Source organism: Periplaneta americana, chromosome 11 (genome assembly GCF_040183065.1).
Source record: "Periplaneta americana isolate PAMFEO1 chromosome 11, P.americana_PAMFEO1_priV1, whole genome shotgun sequence".
NCBI lineage: Eukaryota > Metazoa > Arthropoda > Insecta > Blattodea > Blattidae > Periplaneta > Periplaneta americana.
The window spans coordinates 56,101,855-56,119,946 of record NC_091127.1 but is presented as its reverse complement, the minus strand read 5'-3'; the positions used below and the strand labels follow the sequence as shown (position 1 = coordinate 56,119,946).

Here is an 18,092-nt window from a genome sequence, read left to right as displayed (position 1 = left end):
CTGCCACAAGGGTCTACCGACACAAGTACAATTTTGATCATAGTCCTGATCGGAAGATGAAGCTGCATCTGCACGGTTGAATTTTCCATGTGCGTACGCATGCAATCTGAGAACAATATTGAAAGAATCAAGTTTAAAACGTGCGCTCAATCCTAGATCATATATGTAACAGATAACTCCTCGCTACGTTAAAATCGGCAGCACTTTGAAGAAAACAACCGCCAGGATAGCCACCCGTCCGCCGTAAACGAACACGAGATGGCAGCACAGTCGCTAATGCAATTCAAATGGGAATTATAACGTGACTCCTTATGTAACAACTAGATGGCAGCGTAGTAAACCTGACAAAAGTTGTTAACCTCAAAGCCTATAAGCCCGACATATATGATCTAGGGCTCAATTAAGATGCATGAAGATTTCGTTTACGTGGTGCGCCGTTTTGAACATCTTCACTACGTGTGTGTGTGTGTATATGTATATGTATATGTGTATATGTGTGTATATATATATATATATATATATATATATATATATATATATATATACACACACATACATACACATATAATCAGAAATAATAATGTCGGTGTTATTTCCGGCCTGACTCCTCTTTTGCTTACGCTTGAAGCGAAGTATTGTTCGCCATTTTTGTTCTTTCGTTGCCGAGCTACCAGACGAGGAATCTATTTCGAAGATCGATGCGCTGTTCAGCTTAGCATCAAAAACGTTTATTACAGAATCATAAAAAAATTATGTTTAACTTCGCAAGGCCCTTCAATTCTCTCATTTATACAGTGTGTTCAAAAAGGCTCGCATAGTCTTTTACATTTAAACGGATATATATATATATATATATATATATATATATATATATATATATATATATATATATATATATTTGAAAAAACGCTCGATCACATAAAATCTTACAATATAAAGGACACTTTTTACAGAAACAAACCATTTTTAATATCACTATTGTGCGAGTTGTGACGCCACCACAAGCATTTCAAATGACACTATGTTTTTCTTTATACCCTGTGGAAGAGAATTTTCATAAATATATGCCAACCGAAGATTCCAGTCTAATTGAATTTGACGTTTGTAGAACTTGTTGAATTTATAAATAATACACATCGTAACACAATTTTGTCACAAATTGAATTGTGTAACTTTAATATTTGACACATAATCGAGAATAAAATTGTTAGTAATTTCTCTAAAACGAAAATAATAATAATAATAATAATAATAATAATAATAATAATAATAATAATAATAATAATAATTTCTCTGATTCAATACAGCAAATGTTCAATTACTTAATTAAATGTTCAAAATGTTTTCAATTTACGATCTGACAATGATAAAGATACAGCACAAATTCCTTTTTAACAGTTTCAATTACCGCTTATGGTATTTCTCTACACTCCATTCGTATTCTTCTTTTTAACTCATCCATGTCAGCAGGCTTCGTAACAAATACCTTACATTTCAGTCCCGTAGAAAATAATCAAGATGGGAAAAATCCGGTGATCTAACCGGCCACTCTACATGTTCTCTTCTTCCGATCCATCTGTTAGGAAACACCTCATTCAGATATTCCCGTACAGGAACAGAGTAATGTGGAGGAGTCCCATTTTGCTGATACCAGATGGAATCATTTGGTAAATCTGGATCCTGAAGGTTCTGGTGAAAAACGGCAAGGACTGATAACAGACCTTCACGCAAAAATTCTAAATACTGGAACCTACAATTTTGTCTATTCATTTCTCCTTTGAGACTAAATGCAGCTTCATCAGGAAAAAAAAAAAAAAAAAAAAGGCAAATTTGACACAAAACGGGGGTCGGTATCGCAGAGGTTGGCCATTTTCTCACTTTTCTCACATAATTGCAATCTTTTATCTCTGTTATCTTCGAATTAACTCCTGCAAGTGTTCTACTTTGTAAGGATGATATAGGCCTATTAATTTTTATAGAACAATGCAGCATTCTCCAGATGGTTGTTCTCGATATACCAAATTTTGATGTAGATTGTAATTCATGAAGTGAAGAATGTGGATTATCTTTCATTGTTAACAAAATGTCTAGCTCCAAATCTTTATTAGTTTTCGGTATACCATCTTTATACAGTACAGTACGTTTCTGACATGACTATGTTCCCTGACTTTGTTCTCTATTCTACTCACAGTAGATTGATAAAGGAGATCGATTTGAATGTGTTTTATTACAAAGTATACATACCTCCTCTTGTGTACTTTTCTGTCAATTCTGTCATTATATCCAATCAAAATCTCGGTTCCCTCATTTTCACTCAAAAACATATTTCTGTTAATTTCAACAATTCAACCATTTCCGTATCATCAGGAAACCCTCTCAATTTTATTTGATCATGAGATAACGCAAATCAGACGTCATTGATTATGAAGCTCGATATCGAAATTTCTGTTATTTTATTATTGTTGCTACTATATTGTCATGTGACCAAACAATTACGATTAAAATGTTGAATGGAAAATGTATAATATAATGTTGATGAATAACAATTTCTAGGCGTGGGAGGGGGGGGGGGTGAAAATATTTATAGGGAGCCAAGCCCCCTGTCCCCTATCTGGTTAGAAAATTTAACATAGCATTTCCTACTTTGAAAAATACTTCGTTCTCCTTCGTCATTGTTAAAAATTAAATAATTAGCGTACCAATATAGGGCGAAATCTGGGTACCGTACATAAAATTTCATTCCAAGGATCTACGATTTGCATAGAAAAGTCTGCAGAGCCATTTAAGAGATACTTTATTTCACGCATGTAACATATTTCAAACAATAGCGCCAGACGCTGAGTCATAGTGATATAATCAAATGTTGCAGTTGTATGCAAAACTGTCACGTCATTACCTTTTTTTTCTTCTATTGAAAGTCCATAGTATTCGCCAGAACTCGTACTACAGGTCCAGATAGTATCGTGGAGATCAGACTATAAAGTTACTTATCTGTAAAATAGCAGAAGTACTATCATATGAAGTGGTAAAGTATAAAGTGTATAATGACCATTAGGTTATATATAATTGTTAGGTTAGATCTTGTTATTAAGTGTAAATTATTTAATATAATATTATGGACCTAAAGTGTAATCTGTTGGAAATAAATTAAAAGTACCGTATTATTTCGCAAACAATGTAGTTCGAACTATAGCCGAATTCAGACTAAAAAGTTGATATTCCAAGTTGGCCTATTATTTGTTATATGAGGATGTTTATTTCGAAAATATGGCAAGAATGACACGAGTACATTAATATGTCATTGTTTATTGAAAATTTAAAAGAATTAGTCGTACTTATGTACCGTACTCATTACTAAACACATCCACTCAGATGTCATAAGACAGTGTTACCATAAGCTGTACCAAAAAGTAGGCCAAATAACCAACGACAACCTAATAAAAATATGCATTTGTCTTACCATTTTTCAACCCAGTGTCCACAGTTTTATGTAGTTATTTATGTACCGTACTTAACTTCATGAAAACTCGTCTTAATAAATAATATTCAATACGTTGCTATCATCCTCTGAGATTCTGGCTGATATGTAGGCCTACACCCATTATATCAGGCAGTACTAGTCAAACTTGACTGTGGAGTCACATACTATTCATGCAAGAAATTTCATAAAATAAATTATATTCATCCAGATCTAGTTCATCAGCATTTGAAGAAAAGTAATGGATTGTCTCCCACAGTTTTCTCTTTCTGGAGAAAATCTCAGCAATATAAATTCCATAGATTTCTTATCCTGTCAAGAATAGACCTACCCCACGTACCGGAATAATTAACACTGAAAATCCGGGGACGAATTGTTGGGGGACAAAAAGCAAAATTCGGAGACTGTCCCCAGAAAACGGGGACGTCTGGTAACCTTAACATATAGGCCTATTCCAATTCACACAGACCCCATAATTAATGTTACCCGGTATTTTTATCTTCGATGGTTTGTAGATAGCCTAGCATTCAATTGAACATTTTAGATACCGGTAGCTTTTCATGAGTATCTTCAACATACATTTTTTCCTCCTCCTCTTTATCATATTCATAATTTGCGTTGATATATTGCTTTATCTTCTGTTTTCTAGGTCTCTTAATTCATAAAGGTGATGGAAGAGAGAAAGGAATACGATCACATTCTGACACCAAAGAACGCTATGTCAATTGCTGAGACTGTTGAATTAAAAATTCCAGTTCCATGGGGTCATATTGCAGGTATGTACTAATTACATAGAAATAAAAATGTGAAATAATTTATACGTATGTAGGTTAGACAAAAGGTTATTTTGCTTGCATCCAAACTTAGTGTGAAAATAATGATACAGTAACATGGAAGACATTATTAACAACATTTTTAATTCATCTCTCATGCAAGTAAGATTGTGATGACTAGGGGGCGGATGTTGATGACCTAAAAATCTACTTAAAATGATCATTAAAATGCCCTTAAACTAATGGAAAAATGACATAAAATTAAAATAAAATGACATTTAAATATTCACCGTACTCGCACCACAACTTCTTAAAAATTAGTCACCTTGTTTCAATGACTGCCCTGCAAATCTCGAAGAAAGGAAGCAACTTCCTGGAATTTGGCTAAGATAAAGAAAAAGAACATGCAACGAAATGAAGGTTTTAAGGGAAAACTATAGATTTTAATGAGGGTTTACAATGTATTTCAATCATGGGAGGTCCATGTCAGTGCCTTTATTCTCCGTCTCCTCCCCCTTCTGCACTTCACTTTTGTTACCAGATCTTCCAGATGAGGAAGTGTGAATGACAAAAATTGTGGGCGCAGTGCGCATTCTTGCAATCTCTGTGTTAAAAAATACTGTCTACTGCAGTAGACATCCCTTCCGAACCATGTTGAGGACACAACGTCCTGTCCAGGACACGGTTAAAGTGTCCTCCCTTACAAACATAAATTCTAAAGACACCCTTGTACCGACAAAAGAACAGTTGCGGTCAAAGTCCTCACTTAAACTAAGCTGTTATTAAGCATTTTATATTACTTCCGTTGTTGAAGTGAAGCCTTCAGTGAAATGAGGGATGGACTTTAGAGTCTGTTCCAAACTATAAAACTCAAACTTCACTTATTCAGTAGGTACTTACTACTGACCTATTTGGTTAGAAAATGATTTAACGACCTATCAGTAAAGAAGAAAGTAAAATGCATTGCAAATGATCTAAAAGTTCTTCAAAGTATTAAAAATGACCAAAAAAATGCCGAAAAAATATAAAAATGCCCTATTAGTTCAAAAACGACAAAAAATGCAATATGAGAAATTACTTTTTTACGTTGATATTAACATAGAAAGGATTTCTGTATTAATAGGCATCGTCCTAATGTGGAAAATAAGAAGATGACTTTTCATCAACATCCGCCCCCTAGTGATGACAAACCAACTTCAACTTTGAAGAGAGGTGTACGAATAATAGCAGTAATAGTGATGATGATAATCAGTAATAATCTGATTGAATGACTGAGGTGGTATAGCTACTTATATTTCAGAAGTCTGCAGCTTATATTGAAAGGGCAAGATCATCAATGGATTGTTTATGAGGATGAATGAAACAGAACAAAATAATATAGAAGTGACGTTACAGAGAAGATAAAGCTACTGAGAGAAAGTCATAAGAAAAGTCTATTCTTTTTGTTACGATACCTGTTTTTGTTTTGTCAAAAAAATTCTGCAAACATCTTTATAAGAGTATATAATCATATCTAGGCCTACTTTAGTATATTTATGCGTTAAGAAGAGAAGAGAAGGTTTATTATGAAAGGAAAATAGTGTTTGCTGTTGAGAGTAAAGTTGAGGTTCCACATTCTCCACTTCAGTATTTTAGCTTTAGGTCAGCTTTATTTCACAGAAATATAATATTTCATATTTATTTTATTATTCTATAAAGTAAAAATCATTTTTAATACAGTTATGTAAAACTATAAACGTTTACGAATTTAACCACCATAATCTAATCACGAATTTAGGCCAGAAGTTGGCTTGTTCAATGTCAGATTTGCATCATTATTTTAGCCTCTTATGCTGTATTTCAGGAATAAAACTCAAAATTACACTCTTATCTATAGAAGTGCACGTAACAACAACTATGGTCTCAAGAGAACTTTCCATAACATCAATTCGAAACTTTCCCCTTCTCTCCATTCTTGAAAAGTTGCACACAGGTAAATATTTACTACATTTTCATGGAGTATTCAAATTGAGATTTGAATATGCTTACAATATTGAAACTTTCATGAAAATGGGGATCCAAAACAAACCAAGTCTCAAGGTCGATACACCCAAAAAGTGGGATGGAATAATTGTAATCAATATGGAGTGAGTTGCATGAAAACGAGTATCATTTTCAAACAATTTCAATACACTAAACGCATGAACAATCATAATTTGTTTGACGTATCATCTGTTTTGCTGAGAGCGAGCACAATTTTGTATGTTGTAAAGTCGTGTTTGTATTTTCCTAAAAACCATTATTACCATTCTTCATTAACAGTCAGAATATTTAGTTTTCATGAGCCTCGTTAAGAAAACTCAACACTTCATAGCTAAGGCCTACAGGGTGACCAACAAAGTAGTACATAAAAGGTAAAAGTATCCCCGTAACATGCCATGAAGGCACTTGGGGGGCATGGAGGTAGAGCCCCATGCTTTCCATGACCTCGGCACTAGAATGAGATGGTGTGGTCAGCACCAAATTCTGACCGCCTTTTACCTCCAGGAAAGACCCGGTACTCAATTTTATAGGAGGCTGAGTGAACCTCGGGGCCGTTCTGAAAGTTTGGCAATGAGAAAAAATCCTGTCACCACCTGGGATCGAACCCCAGACCTTCCAGTCCGTAGCCAGCTGCTCTACCAACTGAGCTACCCGGCCGCCTAGTCTAGTACATATAGTCACGAATATCAATATGTAGGGAATATGCATCCAATGATGGTTGAACTTTAGTTGCTATCGCTACTGTCGCACAGTCTATTGTTCCTAATACTTTCAGTTGCTAACCGCTTGGAGCATTGTATTGCGAGAAATACAAAAAATCACCTCAACCTTCGTGACTGTATGTACTAGACTGTGGTATAGTAAAGTATTCAAATTGATTTCAATTTGAATACTGGTACTCCATGAAAACGTAGTAATTGAAATGGAAAAATAACCTATAAAATATACTCGTATAGCTGCAAACTCTAAGGTACAAAGATTACTTCGAAAAATGGTGTAAAATGTTCTATATATAAACTCTAAATTATAGACATCAGCTCAAAGAATTTCAGTGATCACAAGGGTCCTAAATACAATAAACATGTACAATATAATGTGATGTGATGTGATACATTAGAGAAAAAAGAAAGTTAATTGTTTAAGGCAAATATAAGTGGATTAATTGAAATACAGATGATGATGTAATATTTGAAGAGAATCCTTGATAATATTTACAAGGACAGACATTACATAATCAAAAGGAATGTGAAGTTCCTTAAGATAATTCCATGTGAATTTGGAAATAGAACCTCTACTGCCAAACAGCAAACCAATGACAGACCATTGTTTAAGAGGGACGTTGTACTTTTGAGAAAGATAAGGCAGACAAGGTTCATATATGGACTTCTTCTCAATATCAACTTTGGTGGCCTGATTTAGGTTTCTTTCGAAACAGATAGTAGGGTCAAGAACAAGAGCCTGTTTTAAGTGTCCGTTAATAGCAATAATGTCTGCCCGTCTGAAAGAACCATCTGATGATACACAATGTACTTCCTCATGAATTTCCCAATTTAAAGTTTTTAACAATGTCGCCAAAGCATATCGTACACGATGATGTCTAGCATTGATCAGCAGCTCGCCTTTAGGGCATTGTCCAAGCACTTGTCCAAGTGCTCTATGTACCTGAGGAGAAACAGAACAGCATTTGATGGTGAAATTGAAGTAATACATATAGAACTCCACTAACTAAATTTTCAACATTGTACATTTAATAAAGCTGTAATATTCACAGACCCTTGAGCTGCAATTCAATCAGTCTGCTCAGATAGAGCCCCAATCTCGTTAGAAATACAAGAATGTCACACTTTGTTAAATGGTCTGGTGGCAAAGAAAAAATTGAATAATAATTCAGTGAATACCAGGACACTGTGGGATATGGGCAGGGAAGAGGTAGATACTCTGGCCAAAAAAACGGTGCTACGATAGAAATATCGTATCGCTCCATTGTGCCAACTTTTATAATAATAGAGAGGCAGAGAGTAAATATTGCATTGTGAACTATAAATAAGCCATGAAAAAAATTTACTATGCGAACTATAAGTAAGTCATGGAAGAATTTACTAAATAATATTTCGATGTGGCAAGAAGAGAGGCAGTTGCAGCCTTCAATTTAGCTATTGGACATGATTGTCTAGCAAAACTTCTGCACCAACTGAGTACCTACCCTGAGCTATACTGCATACAGGAGATGGACAAGTACTTACTTCAATGTACTGCTGTCACTAGTTTTACTGAATGTGACAGATACTGGGAAGCCTGAGGACGAATGAGTCTATGATTATATTTATTTCATGTAAGTTACTCGCCATTGGGGGGGGGGGGGAACAACCGATCTGTTCTGCTAGTTCTTGAATAACCATTCCACTTGTTGCGATGGAAATTACACTTTATGCGACATTAGTGGCAAACTCTAAGTCACAGTATAATTAGATCACTGTCTATTATGAATTCTGTGTTCTGTTATTTAACACACACACATGAGGAATTTTCCATCTTCTTTGTCAATAGAAATTAAATAGGATGTAGAAGACAGATTGGCTGCGTTCAGCCGGGACAGCGCTGGGGTAGAGATTCATTTTTGCTGAGTTACAGTAGCTGTTAGTGGCTGAACGACCAGACTGCAAAATGTCCGCTGTGTTTACAAAGAAACACGCCATTGTTCTGTCTACTCTGGCACCATTGGTTGATGTCTACTCCCTCCACTTTCGCTGGCTAAAGTCTGTGTGACGTATCTTGTCTCACTGTGAAAAGAGAGAGAAAGGAGATATGTCTTACTTCGTCTGTATTGTTATGGCAATGGGAGAGTGAAGCGATGCCGTCCATCCATCCAGTGGCAGAAGGGACCAGTTGATACATTCTGTAGCGCAAAATAAAATAACAAAATATCTCTCTTCGTACTGTGTAGTTCCGTCACTGAGCTTGTCTTTCAAGAAATTGAATTCCGGTAGCCTGTACAGTGACGAGGTTTTGAAAGGAATCCTGAAAATTTACAACCTTCCTATAATCTCAACCCTCATTTGAAGGGACTTGGTTTTATTGCTACTGAGACAAGATAAACCTTACCAGGTATAGCAGCAGGTCCGGCTGAATGCAACCAATGTTTACACTTGATCTGTGTCAAGCATGTGCATTCCAACAGTCTCACAAAAAGACTACTTCAATGTAAGTTTTTTTGGAACTGCTTTTTTGTACCTTACAGTTCGCATTGCCAGCTATTTTTTTCTATTTAATTATTTCTTTACATACATGAATACTATTTCTTTACATACCGGTATACGACTTTTCAATGGGGATTTCACTCTGATTTTATAAATAATTTTTTAGTTTAACACGAATCTCATCAAGTTTCTCTCAACTGAACATATGTCTTTTCATGGTTAGTTTTTTTGTTTAGTATAGATCCAGTCTCTATAATCCCCCCCCTCCCCCAATGTAAAGCACGAACACCAGAGTATTTTGTGCAAACAGTCTTCTTATTTCTCTTACAGATTCTGTTTTAACATACAAATCATAAAATATAAAAATCAGAGACTGTCAGAATTTAACAGTGTTCAAAAACAAACTCATTAAGCATTTTCTTACTGCACAGAGTGCAATGCAGTAAACTTGAGTATTCTAACTTATTGCAAATGTTTCGAAATTGTTACTGTTTTGTTCCGCTTTATATTTGCACAGTCAGCTACTTACTTCTAGATATTTAATCATTTTTCTTAATCACTAATATATTAGATAGACTAATATACTATATTAGTACCTTTTGTGGCCATTGTGATCTTATCTTCCTAATATATAATTTCTCTCATTCTTTTTGCATTTGTGCTTTTTGTATTTGTATTTGTAATTTTGTTTCTATTTCTTATTTGCTTCTTCTCTCTGCATTTGTTTCTTATATATATATCTATTTGTATTCTGGTGATGTGGTAGAGAAGGACTGAAGTCTTAACTCTGCCAGATTAAATACATAAAATATCGATATCACGAAGATAATACATACTTTCCCTTTATATTATACAGGATGGACTGCTCAATGTACCTAATTTCAATTGTATGTGACTGGTAAACGGTTGAAGACAGAAACCTACAGTAACGTTTATATGAAAGGAAAACTCAACAAGTTTCGGTATGCACATCACCATATCTCTACGTGAGCTCCAGCTGTCACTGTGACGATATTGAGGCGATGAACGATTTCTTGCCAAGCACGTTGGAGCATGTCTTCTGGAATGCTCTCAAAAGCCTCTGTGATGCGTTCTCGAAGATCACGAAGGTCTCTGACTGGGGTGGCGTACACTTTATCTTTGACGTAGCCCCAGAGAAAGAAATCGAGCAGTGTTAAATCCGGAGATCTCGGGGGCCAAGCGATCGGTCCTCCCCTACCAATCCAACGGCCAGGGAACACGTTGTCTACAGTCGTACGAACGTCATTAAACTAGTGTGGAGGAGTGCCATCTTGCTTGAAAAGGATGTTAGGCTCCAGGTGTTCAGTTTGTGGAAAGAAGACCTGCTCCAGCATGTCAAGATATGTGTTACCACACACAGTTTTCTCAGCGAAGAAAAATGGTCCAATGACCTGCTGCTGTGACAAACTGCACCACACCATGATCTTCAGACAGAATTCGAATGTCTTTGTGAGGCACCACTCACCGCACGATGCCCATTGACAGTGGACAATTCGTTGCAATGTTGATTTTGGTACTTGAAGTTTCCGCAAAGCTCTTAATGACTTCCACGGGGTTTGCTCATACACGACTTGAACATTTGTAACCATTTCGTTGGATGTTCTGCGATCACCACCATGCTTCTTCAACAACGATTCTGTACCTAAAAATGTATCTTGCCACTTCTTAATGCTTTTAGCAGTTGGAGCATCATAATTAAACACTCGCCGATACTCCCTTTGAATTCTAACAATTAATTTATACTCCACATACCACAACACAGTTTGCTCTTTCATCTGGTGTCGCAATTTTGACAATCGATACAATTTACGAAAAGAAACCGTGTCTGCGCACCATCTACCGACAGGATTCGAAACTTGAGTTTTCCTTTCATATGAATGTTACCATAAGGTTCTATGTTCAACCGTTCACCAGTCACATACAATTGAAATTAGGTACATTCAAGCGGTCCACCCTGTATTTATGTATTTTGCAACAATTAATTTCTTTTATCATGTTGCGAATTAATCCCCATTTAAATTCATTTTATAAACGAAAATGGTTTACTATGCCTCAAAAAAGAAGAAAAATAAGAATTGCAGAAGTGGGAGAAAGAAGATTCAAATACACTGAAATAAATTCAAGAATGATTGAAACTCATACACAACCTTCTTTCAGCAAAAGCATGGGGTGATCCTCGTGGAGAGCCTATCCTGGCTGTCCATGGCTATCTCGACAATGCGGGATCATTCGACACATTGATACCAGTTCTACAGCCGCTAGTTGGTCGTCCAATGTATATTGTATGTGTGGACATGCCTGGTCATGGACTGTCATCAGCATTTCCAAAAGGCATTCCATACAGCATCATTGATTTGATGGGGTCTTTGCATCGTGTGACACATCACTTAGGCTGGCACAAGTTCAGTTACTTAGGACATAGTATGGGAGGCATAATTGGGTATCACTTGGCTGCTTCATATCCAGAGCGTGTCATGAAATTGCTTGTTCTGGATGCTGTAAAATATAAAACATATCCAGAAAATTTGCAACTTAACAATTTGAGATCATATGGAGAAAAACAATTTTCGAAGGAAAAAATAGGCCTGAAGACATACCGACCACCAGCATATACTTTAGATAATGCTCTGAAAAGATTAGCTGAAAACAGAGGAAACAATATGACAGAGAATGGGTTAAAAGCATTGGCTTCCAGATGTTTAATGCGTGCACAAGGAAGTGAAAATCTTTATCATTTCACATTTGATCCAGCACTAAAGAATGTGCTTATTTTTCCACCATTCTTCAAGGAGGAATGTACATATATCATGAGTCAAGTGAGGTGTCAAGTGTTAATAATACTTACAGATTTTATTAAGGCACCACCTAATTCACAGGAGGAAGCTTTGATCAATGCTGTAGCAAAAAGCAGCTCATATTTCAGACTTGAAACTGTCATTGGCGATCATGATGTGCATTTAAACTTTCCAGAGAAAATTGCCCCTCTTTTGGCTAAATTTATTTTGGGACCATCAAGTTCATTATGAAACAAGTTTCAAAATATTTGTTTACCGAATAATTCAGAAGTTTTCGCACCAATTTTCAGTTCAATTATAGTTAAATCAGTGCTTATGAATTACAGCCTCATTGTGTGTTACTTTGTGTTTGTCTTTTTTTATGTTAAATTCTTTTCAATTATGTTTTTAAAACATTTAAGCAGGTGGCATAATTGCTGTGGAAAATATCCTGAACGTGTGTGAAGAATTTTCACTAGGAAAAAAAATGAAAATGACTAAGAAATATTGGGTACTTAGTAGACCATTTTTCACTCTTGCATACACACATTTTTCCGAACACAAATTTACCAATTTATGCAAGAATAGTCACCAGAAAATTCTGACAAATATTTTTGCACTTGTAGTTGATAGTGGAATCGAATCCAAGCCTTGAGACACTAGTTCATATAAAATTAGAAGAAAAATGTGTAAGCTACCCTAGATTTATTTGTATTTATTTGACATTTTTGCAAATTATTGATCCGATTAACCCTATCATTGAATGCGTAAGTGTACAGTAGTGGCAAAAAAAAAAAAAAACCAGACCGACCCTTGTAGCTGATTTCAGAGTCTTATTCACTCCAGAGCACGATAGACTGGTAACTAAGACTTTCGTGGTTTGAATCCTGCCTGGGAAGGAAACTTTTTTTTGTTCCTTATTCAAATTTATTCCCAAAACTTTTCGAGAAGCCCATGCAAACCGTGGGTAGCAAACCATTGTTTGAGATGGATTGGTCTTCTGTGATTTCATGGAATTCACTTTGTGATTTATCATAATGATGACTTACATAAGTTTCTTTAAACATAATTTTAAATTGAATCTTTTAACTGTTTATCTTAAACTCTCGAAAAAAATCTTTGAACAAAGGTTTATTTTAGTGTCTTACAAAATTAATATTATACATTTCCATCCATTTGTTTCGCAATGCTGCAGACTTGAATGCTTGGTGTGCAGACAGGCCCCTCTTACTGCTATTACATCAGATTGAGTCTTGCTGAGTCAGTACATTGGTAAGCTTTAGTTTTTTTTTTTTTTAATATCTCATTGTATGTATACATGTGCTTTCGAATTATAGCTAAAAATCTACTAAAGAAGAAAGAATTTTAATTTTATATCTTGATTACATTGTTGTAATTTAAGAAATTTCAGAGATTTGTTTTAATAATACACCTGAGAGATCACAAGTCCTTCGAATAATAAACAAATTCAAAGCTACATCATGTTTTAATAGAAGAAAAAGTAATTGGAACAGTCACTACATAGACTTCTCTCAAAGCTGTTTCAATAAACTTCTATTAAGATTACCGAAGTGCAAGTTTTAGATTGTAGAGAACCTTAGAGGAGAATGAACTATTGTAGCTGGTTTTAATTCTGTAAATGACGATGTTTGAGACCTTCAATAAAATTATTGATTTTTATGGCCGGTTTGTCCAAGTATTGTTAGAACACTTAACGACTGTTAAACCTTCAACAGTTTGTTAAATACAGTTTTTCCATTTGTTCGACACCAGTTTGGCTTAACAGATTCTTAAACCGTTTGTTAACTTTAAATGTAGAATTTCAGGCCGTTAACTCATTTAACAAACAGTTAAACATGGCAGATAACACCACAGCTGTTCAGACAAAAGTTGTGAAAATAATATGTTATGTTTCTCTTTGAGGAATGTTTAGAGTAAGGGCCGGTTTCACCAAGCTTCAGTAAATCAGTCCACATGAAACATTAACTAGTACTGAACATTAAAATATTTACACGAGTACGTTTATATGTGCGCTGTCTCTGTAGACTTCAAGCCGAGCACCTATATATGCCTTGTCGTGCCGGTTACGTCATTGCTCTCTGATGGAGCAGTCAGTAGCGAGTTGGCTTGCCATCCCTGGGGCCCGTGTTCGATTCTCGGCGATAACTTTTTTTTTATTAACATAACTAATTTTTATACATGTTACCTTTTTTTAATTTTGTGTGATGGAACGAATTATTTCGCAACTCTGACTTCACTAGGAGAATTAAAAAAACTCTTGGGAGATCAATTTTCTTCCCGAAATAAAACAAAGATAAACAAACAAATTAAAGAAAAATAAAAGAAATACACATGTGGATCTAATACATTGTCCACATGCCACTGGCGTCTATCACTGCCTGGCATTTTCGGGGCATTGAGTCCACCAGATCGCGGAAATAGTTCTGGTCCTTAGTGAAATCTTCCCAGGTAGCCAGAACTTGATTCCAGAACTGATCTGGATTTTGAGGTGGGATGTCTCGATATTTGTCAATCCTCCTCTTTTTCATGCTTTTCTGTGAACCGTCTTTGAACATTTATGGCAGTGTGCGCAGGGTGATTATCCTGCCGGAAAATTAAATTTCCATCGGAAAGAAAATGATTATAAATTCCAAGAATTCAGCTCTTTCGCTTCTGTTTTAAAGTCAGTGCTATCTTACCGCTAGCTATAATATAATTCTAATAAATGAAGGTTAATATACCAATTAAGTTTTGTTATGTTTGAATGCACATTATGTATTAATTTACTAATATTTCTTAGGTACCGGTATGTAATTCTAGTAATGACTTTCACGTCTTAAAATAAAACTCAGTTGTATGTTACCTAGTTGACTAGTTTCAGCTTTGTCTCAGCCGTTTTTATGATATTCTAATCTATGATCAGTTTCTTCTAAAATTTTGAGTACCGGTACCATGATCTTTGTGACCCGGTATCTTTTGTGAATTTTTGTGTCATTCAAATTTTCTAAATGATCGGTTTTTAAATGGTTAACATTATCTCTATTTGACTCTTAATTTTCAAGCAGTTCCAGATATAACATTTCTGCGTCGAAACGTTCCACCATTTTATATTGCAACTAATGAATAATTAAAAATTTTAAGACGGAAATTTCTATCACAAAATTTAATGATAGTTTTACTGGTTCGTTAGACTAAAGATACTTGGTGAGATATAAAAATGATTTAATGAACCAGTAAATAAATTAATGAATCATTAAAACCTTAATGAAGCTTTGTGAAACCGGCCATAAGACTGGTAATATATATAATTTAAAATATATTTTGGAATATTAATATAGGGAAGATAATCTTTATAAGTCACCTGATTATCATACTGACGCTTATTTCGATGCTGAGATTTTATCCATTTAATATTGAGAAAATGTGCGATCTCAACGTGGCAAGAAATTGAAGTCAGATTTGAATATCCTACAAACAGAAATAGGCAACTTGTTCCAATTCACCAGCTACTATTAACTCTAGATTCTATGTTACTGGCTCTTCAACTATAGCCGATGTTAATAGTACTTCAAAATATGCAGTGAGTAAATAATAAAATGTTTCAGCAGCAATTGCTTCTTTAGAACGAAATTACATATAATTTATACATGGACCTGAATTAGAGAATTTTATATGATACGGAATTCTCCTCAGGGTTTTGTGTACAGTTGACTACACACACATTTGTGTAATAATTGTCACCTGGTGGTCATAATGCTGAGATTTTTCTAAACAGAAATTCATATTTAGCATTATAAAATATAACCATACTTATAATAATTATTATTATTCAATAAGAGTCAATGCAACTTTCATTTATCAACTCTCTGTACGGTATGAATCATGGCTACTGTAACAGGTTATGATTTTACACATGTTTCATGACTTACTCTACAGTACAGAATTTAAATAATAATATCAGCCAATAAGAAGTTGTCTTATATATGCAAAATCATTACCAAATGCTGTTGAGTAGTTAGAATAGTATTAACGACAGTTAAAGTTAAGTGTTGGTTATTTTGAACAAAATTATGTTGAAAAAATGGAAAACATCTTAACAAAACGTTAAAAATAAACCAGCTGTTAATTTAACATTTGTTAAGCCAAATTAAACATTACTAGGAAAAACTGGCCATTAATGTTTAAGCACAGTTTCACTTACAGTGAACGAGTTAACTTTAAAAATAAAACAAAGTTTTCCCTTAGTTAAAACGTGACATCTTCGGTTTAATTTCTTTTCTAGTACCAATACCGCAATTTTAATTTTGTACACTAACATAGAGAGGATGGCATTGGATTTGAATCTCCAGGATAGCAAAAAGAAAGGATGTCAGTGCTTAACTGAGAAATAAAGAGAGATGGCTACGCTTAGAAGACAGTTAAATTAATTGCCCATGGAAGCAGTTGGTTCAAACTAAAGGGCTACAGAATAGGACTTGCAACTGGTTTAGATTCGACCGGTCAGACAATATCCGTTAAGGTTTAGCATCCAACCGAATGTTCGAATTTCAGGCTAGACAAAACACCAGGTGCACTTCATCATACATGAAACTAACATTTTCTGAATACACTAACGGAGTAACAATTGAAGGAAATTTACTTTGTCTTATTAAAAAATGTATTTGCTTGATATAGGTCTACAATTGATTGGACACACACTTTAATATACTTATCTTCATAACTGATACATATATGAACAAATGGACACCAGTCACAACAAAGGAAATAAGTGTAATTCATAATATGCAATCTGGTGTGTAAAGAAATGCAAGAATACAATACATTACAATTACTTACTGAGAATGCTACAAAATGTTAACACAACTCCAAAAAGTTAATAAGATTGTCCATCTCCAATGGATTCCAGCACACTGTGGAGTCATGGGGAATGAAACCGCAGACACACTTGCAAAGAAAGGCACAACAATAAAACAAAAGTCTAAATTTAATTTCTCATATTCCTCAATAAAACGCTTGATCACTACAAAATTTTCTCATTCATACCTACAAGAAATAGAATCAAATGCGAAGGACAAAAAATGGATTACACTACTTTCCAACCCAGATATAATCCCCCAGAGACCAAGGAAAACAGCAGTTGCAGCCTTCAGACTAGTGACAAATCATGACTGTCTAGCAAGTCATCTCTATAGAATAGGTATCTCAGCTTCACCAATATGTGTCCTGTGTAACGATCCAGCAGAAATGAATGAAGATCACTTGAAGACCTGTGAAGCATTAAGATCAGAAGAAACTACAGTTCAAAAGTATTGGAAAGCACAACTGCTAATGGCTTCATTGCCAGATGCAAGGCACTAGACAACAATAACAACAATTACTTACTAAATAGAAGAGCAAATAAGTACATACATTCTAGTATAACATTTACACTTTAAACTCAAAATGTATACATCTAAAAGAATACCTACAGTAGTTGTTAATATATAATGCCTTTTAATTACTCTAAGCATCTGCATTATTATTTCATTAATAAATCATTTTTTAAGAAGATAGAGTGTTATTAACGAAAAGAAAAGTACTCTTAAGCTCTAATGCTTGTACAGTTGTCAAAAAAAAAAAAAGTGGCCACACTCGTGAACAGCGAATATTTTCTAAGTCCACTTCGGGTCACGGCGATGTTACATGATGCATGTGCTTGTAGAAGCAGTTCCGGAAGTATAGAACTATTCCACGTCTGCGTCTCGTAGACCAGCGGTAGAGTGCTTGCTTAATGATTTGAAGGTTGTGAGTTCGGGCCTTGCTTAAGCTTTCATTTTATTTTTTAATC

General features: G+C 34.9%; 2 protein-coding genes across 5 annotated transcripts in view; one reads left to right on the top strand and one right to left on the bottom strand.

The window, feature by feature from the left end:
- Positions 1-2,745: 2,745 nt before the first annotated feature.
- Positions 2,746-18,092, top strand: part of LOC138709017 (serine hydrolase-like protein) — a 39,850-nt gene continuing 24,503 nt past the window's right edge. Inside the window, exons 1-3 of one of the 3 annotated variants that reach the window (XR_011334811.1) lie at positions 2,746-3,025; positions 4,128-4,254; positions 11,649-13,537. Coding sequence is in view for 1 of the 3 variants with exons in the window: in XM_069839473.1 (XP_069695574.1) it covers positions 4,149-4,254 (106 nt within the window). In the remaining 2 variants the exon portion in view is untranslated. Of the gene's footprint in view, positions 3,026-4,126; positions 4,255-11,648; positions 13,538-18,092 lie in introns of those variants that run through there. The other 2 variants (XM_069839473.1, XM_069839474.1) reach the window with 2 other exon arrangements.
- Positions 5,839-18,092, bottom strand: part of LOC138709021 (uncharacterized) — a 44,959-nt gene continuing 32,705 nt past the window's right edge. The window contains exon 4 of one of the 2 annotated variants that reach the window (XM_069839481.1): positions 5,839-9,053. In XM_069839481.1, coding sequence (XP_069695582.1) covers positions 9,051-9,053 — 3 coding nt within the window. In that variant the 3' untranslated portion in view covers positions 5,839-9,050. Of the gene's footprint in view, positions 9,054-16,889; positions 17,533-18,092 lie in introns of those variants that run through there. The other variant, XM_069839480.1, reaches the window with a different exon arrangement.